Here is a 6,126-nt window from a genome sequence, read left to right on the forward strand (position 1 = left end):
GAAAAGGAGGAAAAAGACCGAGTCATTACATGGATAGAAGAAGAGTTGCCATGACAGAAGAAGATAATACATCTGCAAAAATGAGGTGAGTAATAGACAACTCTTTGTATCTCTAGGAGATTGGATAAAGTGGTTTTGCCAAGTATAGTTGATAAAACATGTATTATAATGACAAAGAAGAAAGGTGGCATAGAGTCACCTTGCCTCAAGCCCTTGAACTTCTTGAAAAACCATGGAACTCTCCATTTAATGAAATAATAAATGAGATGGAAGAAATGAAAGAGTGAATCCAAGAGATGAAAAGGGAGGGGAAACCAAGTAATTTGAGAGTGTCAATTAGAAACTCCTAAGAGATAGAATCAAAAGCCTTTATTTGATCAACTTTGATGGTACATCTAGGAGAACTAGAGTGTCTGTAATAACCATTAAGTAACTCTTGTGCTATTAGAATGCCATCCTCAATTTGCCTGGTTAGAATGAAAGCTTGTTTATAAGGGGGCAATGATGGAGGGCAGTGTGTGTTTAAGTTTATTAGCAAGGAGTTTAGAGATACATTTATATATGGTGGAGTAACATGAAATAGACCTAAAATCATTGAGGTTAGAAGGGTTAGGGGTTTTGGGAACCAGAGAAATGTATATAGAATTGACTTCCTTGAGCAATTTCCCTGTTGAAAAGAACTCTCTTATTGCTAAGGTGATAGCTAATGTCATGCATGTCTTGGCCAATAATTAACTAAGGTTTCTTGAAAAATAGTGCATTATAGCATTATTGCATAATTTTGTCCACCCTTTAGGACCATGTTTTGTCACTTTTTGGGCATGTTTAGAAAGATTTAGGTCCTAGTCGCATATCAAAACATAGTCATTAGTTTCTAAAACATTGACCTAGGTTGGTATTTCATCCAAATTTCGTTAAAAGCTATTAATGCATTGTAATGCACCTTCCTTTCAAAATTTTTGGAATTTTCTTATAATTTTCAAATTGACATTACATTTACATAAAACATCCTCTTAAACATGTTTAAAAGCTTGTTTTTCAAAACAAAACTCTAGAAAGATAGAATATTCTAGGTTAAATTATATCATTTTTTGAACTACGTTAGACTTGAATATTTCATTTTAAAATAAAAATACATAGGCACCACCCTTGAGTTTTGTTCCATCAATACAATTCACTTATGCTTCGTTCGGTAGGAAAGAAAAAAATTGGACGAAGGGAGAGAAAAAGGGATATATGAGATATCCTTAGGGAAGATACTATGTCTCTCCTTCTTTTTGTTTGGTTGGATGGAGGAGAAGAAAATGAGCTCAAAATTTACTATGTTCGTTAGGAGAAAAAGAAAGACAAAGTTTTAAATTATTTTTACCATTATATCCAGTAATATCTATAATATTGTAATTTATAAATGATAGTACTATAATATAAAATATGTATAGTTTAGGATATTATTTAATTTTATAAAATCTATACAATATCCCACTTGTCTTCCCTCCTTTCTTTGTTCATTTTTGAATAGATGAAAATTTGTAAAGGATGAAGAATGACTCATCCCTCCTATTATCCTTTCTTTACTTACAACATCTCTACCAATCAAATGAAGGTTGTTCCTTCCATCCTATTAATTTCTCTCCACATCTCTTCTGAACAAAGGAAGGTTTGTGCTTCAACCTTATTTCTTTTTGCATTCCTTCCTTCCTTCCTTCCTAACAAAATATTAATTTATCAATTTAAAGTTGGCATTAGTTGCCTTATACATTCTTCATGTTTAGTACAAAGGTCATCTTCAAATAGATTAATTCATGCCTATCTAACAATGTTGCTGCAAATGGACAGATGCAATTCTCTTCTCATATGGGCAGCTCAGCACTCCAAAGTTTCGTAAAGAAACTGTATGTGTTTTGAAGTGTTCTCTTTCTCTCTCTTATGCTCCGTTTGGCATATGGAAGAAAATTGAATGGAAAGGAGAGAAGAAGGGATAAATGAGACTTCCCTAGAGAAGAGATTGTATACTTTCCTCTTTTTATTTGGTTGAGTGGAAACAAGAGAATGGGATAATAACTTATTTTGTTTATTAAGAGAGAAAGGAAGAGAAAATATTAATTATAAGGAAAATTTTGTAATTTAAGAACATTTATAATAACATTATCTTTCTTCCTTGGTGTCTTCCGTTCATTTTTGGAAAGAATAATATTTTTGGAGGAAGGTTGACTTATCCATCCTCTTTTTCTCTTCTCTCGTTACTTCCTCTCTACCACATAAATGAAGTTTGTTTTTTCCTTCCTCTCTTCCCTCCACCCCTTTTCCTACCCACCAAACGGAGCATTAGTAATGTAGTTGTCCTCTTGGCCGTAGGGTTTTGGCCTTTAGATTCTCTGTGTTTGCACCGGGTATGCCATGGTGGTCCTTGTAATCTCTTCTTTTCTTTTTATTCTTTTGTACATATCTTACTTTACCAAAGGGGAAAAAAAGGTAAAAATGCAGCATTTGTAACCCTAGATGTTTCAGAAAATTTGACCACCTTTATATATATATATACACTTTAGAATTATATTCAATTTCTTTAAGAAATAAATGAAAAAAGAACTACAAAATAAAGAAATATATTCAAAAGCATCATACGCACATTTGAACATTATACTTGAAGAAAGACCTAGCAAATTAATTCAACCACCCAAAAAGGTATCCACTCTCTTGTTGTTAGAGGCAGATAAAAACTTCATGCAAATAGGAGCATTGACACCAAACAGAGAGAGCACAGCAGCAGGAATTCCCCACAAAGAATCTCCACAAATCAAGCCTGACGCCAAAGCCGGCGCGAAATCCCTAGCCTTCTGCTTGTTCTTCATCTCCCAAATGAAAAGAATCAAGCTCCCAATGCACATGTCAATGGAGAAATAAGCCCCCAAATAGAAAGGTATCGCCATGCACATAGGGCTCGGAATAAACCTGTGTAACCTCCATCTGGTTTCCCAGCGCTTCAAAACCTCTTTTATAATATTTATTGCAATGGCAGCGAAGAAGAAGATAATGGAAAGGGCAAGGCAGTGCTTGGGAAGGGCAGAGGTACCCTCAACTCCAAGAAGAGCAATGCTGCGATACAATAACGCGTAGGGCGCTGGGTACGACCCAGTGGGGTCTCCCACTGGATAAGCCTTGTAGAAGAACCAGAAGACTAGAGGTGACATGACACAACCCATGGCAGTGCCACAGACTTGGCTAAAGAACATGGAACGAGGCGATGCACACGTCAAGTACCCGGTCTTGAAGTCTTGCATGAGATCAGAAGCCGTGGACACAATGCTCATCATCACGCCACACGAGACAAGGCCTGCAAGAACTCCTCCTTTGTCAAGGCCAACCCAAGCGCTAAATAAGATGATGGCGAGTTTGCCATAGTTAGAGGCGAGGGACCAGTCAGTGAGACCACAACCATAGGAGTTGCAGAAGGCCAAAACCGGCGCAATCAAGTAAGCAACCAGTAAGTGGTACCATTTGATTTGGTGGAAGATGAGGGGTATTACAACAATGGATATGGCTGCAAGAGCTAAGTACCCAATGACCGCGACTGTAGTTGGGATTTCGTCTTTCAAGAAGTACTCGGTTCTTCTTTGCTCCTTTAAGGACTGATGATCCTCATCATTTTTAGGGGTATTGGAATAGGATTCTTTCTTCGTAACCGTCTTCTTCTTCTTCTTCTGCGCTATGTAGTCCATTGATGTCACAATCATCATGAGGAACACTTGGAAGAGACCATCACCAATCATCATAGCAATAGCAAGAAAAACCTATATTCAAGAAAGAAAAAAAAACAAAAAATGAAATGATCCAGATGAATATTTGTATAATTTGGGACTGAAAAATTAATGTGTTAACACTTCCCTAAGTGACAAATATATAAGAAATGAAATTAGGTCATACCCTATATCCTTGGATGCCATGAAGATTGCTTGAAGATAGGCTTGCACTATACCAGTCACCTTTATTGCGCTCTATCAATGGCCACATGAGTCCCCATGAGAAGATAGCTCCAAGAAGCAATGATATATTTACCATGTATGGGCAAATCATCCCAACACCAATATATGTTGTTGAGAAATCAAAATAGAACCTGTAATAAAATTGACCATGGTCAGAAAATCATGTTTTTTTCGAAACCAATCTTCGAATACCAAATGTCAATTTAAGTTCCTAGCTATTTAGGAAGTTCATTAATTATTGAGGAATTTTTTGAAACAGATCGATATCTTTCGATATCAATTTTTCATTTTAAGTTCTCAAGGAATTTAAGTCAATAGGTCTGAATCAAGCAAGTAATAATCATTTTCATTACCAATAAATTAATTTCTGCTAATAGGCATTGCTTCTAGTTCACAAGTGAAATATTATGCAAACCATATATCAACAACTAATAAATTTCATCAATGTCCTAGATAATTTTGAAGTGTATGCATGAGTATTAAGCCTTGGAATGCAACAACAACATAGAGGTAAGTCATCCACAAATAAAAATAATTAATAAAAATATTAATTGGAAAAGGAAAAGAGAGAGAGAGAGAGAGAGAGTTTTTGTGTGTGTGTGTGAGAGAGACCATACTTTTGTTTAAAGGCTTGTAGACCAAATGTAGGGAAGCTACTAAATCCACATCCATCACCACCAGCAAAAAACCACTGGAAAATTGCAAATACAAAGCTAAAACCGAAGGACTTGAAGAGGGTCGCAACTTGTTTCCTGTACCCAAAAAAATGAATGGATTATTAATAGACAAAAAATGAGCACATAAATCACTAAAAAAATTTCTTCTCCCCCACCCCCAAATTTTATTATTTATTTTCTTAATGAAAGAAAGAAGATCGAAATAATGTTGGTGTAAAATTTTGTCATATGTATGATGAAAACTCTATTTTACTTTTTAATTTATGTCCCTCCCCAGCAACCATTTCATAATATAGAATATAGAGAAGATATCTTACTTTGCTAGTTTGGCTCCTTTAGGTGTGTGGAAGCTGTTGATAAGGCATGCAGTTGCAGTTCCACTAGGATATGTTAACTTGTACTTGAGGATCATCAACTGAGGAAAATTCAATTTAACAATTAATAATAAAAAATAACATTAATTAATTATAAAAAAAGATTAGCTATATAGGTTGATATTGGTATGTTAAAACTAGGAAGAACATATCAGAAAATTAACCTAATCAGTGTATTTATATATATTTATGCAGGGAAAAACAAAAAATAAAATTCGATGAATTGGTTTAATTTGTACCTTTCTGAGAGGCACAATTGAGAAGAGGCCAACAAAGCTGACAATAAAGAGAAATCCAGTCATCCAACCCAGAGAAAGTTTCTTCACATTGTTTGGCAAGTTCCCTGCATCTGCTTGAGCGGCAACCTTTGCACTCATTCCCAGCATATAACTTGCTGTGCCACCTGAACATAATTTCCCACAAGTTAATTACCAATTAGTTAATTCAAAACAACAACAAAAAAAAAAAAAAAAAAAAATTGTTTGAGAAAAAAGGTAATTAAAAAATTAAGAAGGGAATTTCTACATAACAAATTTGAATTTAATAATTCATGCAAATAATTCTTTGTTTTTTTGTTTTTTTTTTTTCTAAACATTGTGCAACAAATTTCTTTATTAACAACAACATTACTTTTGAATGAAATTAACACAAAATAGAATCGTTGCTAAATAAGCCCTAACCCAACCCTAAACCGTAAGTTCGAACTTTCAGTTGGATGGTATAATCTCTCATTCCTAGTAAAAGTTTGGAGATTGATGACCAAACCCTTGTACTTTTTAACTTAAAAAAGAATAGAAAAAACAAATAGTAAAAACACACACACACCGAAAAAAAAAAACCTTACTGCTAAAAGCAATCCCAGAGGAAGCAACAACGCATGTTTGGATGACAGTGTTTTCTTGACTGGTGAAGGGCTGTTTGAGGCAACCAAAATTTTCTAGCAACCACGTCCAAGCCTTCATGATCGCGAAGCCCAACAAGCCGGCGGCGATGTTGAAAGAAGGTATGACACCGGTGGTGAGATTAAGCTTGCAAACAATGACGTTGAAGACGATGCTCAACACGAAACTGGTCACCATTGACCTCACTGTTATT

The 6,126-nt window shown here is 35.1% G+C and overlaps 1 protein-coding gene across 1 annotated transcript; it reads right to left on the reverse strand.

Moving 5' to 3' along the window:
• Positions 1-2,666: 2,666 nt before the first annotated feature.
• Positions 2,667-6,126, reverse strand: LOC132304975 (probable metal-nicotianamine transporter YSL7). The gene is made up of 6 exons (XM_059802669.1): positions 5,876-6,126; positions 5,271-5,434; positions 4,975-5,072; positions 4,598-4,732; positions 3,922-4,111; positions 2,667-3,788 (listed from the first exon to the last, which is right to left on the reverse strand). Exons 1-6 carry the CDS (start codon positions 6,108-6,110, stop codon positions 2,667-2,669), a joined length of 1,944 nt encoding a protein of 647 aa, XP_059658652.1. The 5' UTR covers positions 6,111-6,126.

Source organism: Cornus florida, unplaced genomic scaffold, assembly GCF_030987335.1.
Source record: "Cornus florida cultivar Cherokee Brave unplaced genomic scaffold, ASM3098733v1 CherokeeBrave_3.0.0_Hap2_Chr04, whole genome shotgun sequence".
Taxonomy (NCBI): domain Eukaryota; kingdom Viridiplantae; phylum Streptophyta; class Magnoliopsida; order Cornales; family Cornaceae; genus Cornus; species Cornus florida.

Bases quoted from the DNA above. Each gene is read 5' to 3' on its own strand.
- LOC132304975 (XM_059802669.1), bottom strand. From the start codon at position 6,110: ATGGTGACCAGTTTCGTGTTGAGCATCGTCTTCAACGTCATTGTTTGC. The intron at 5,073-5,270 runs GTACAAATTAAA...AATTTTCCTCAG, and splicing joins CAATTGTGCCTCTCAGAAAG to TTGATGATCCTCAAGTACAA. The intron at 3,789-3,921 runs GTATGACCTAAT...TCTTGAATATAG, and splicing joins ATGGCATCCAAGGATATAGG to GTTTTTCTTGCTATTGCTAT.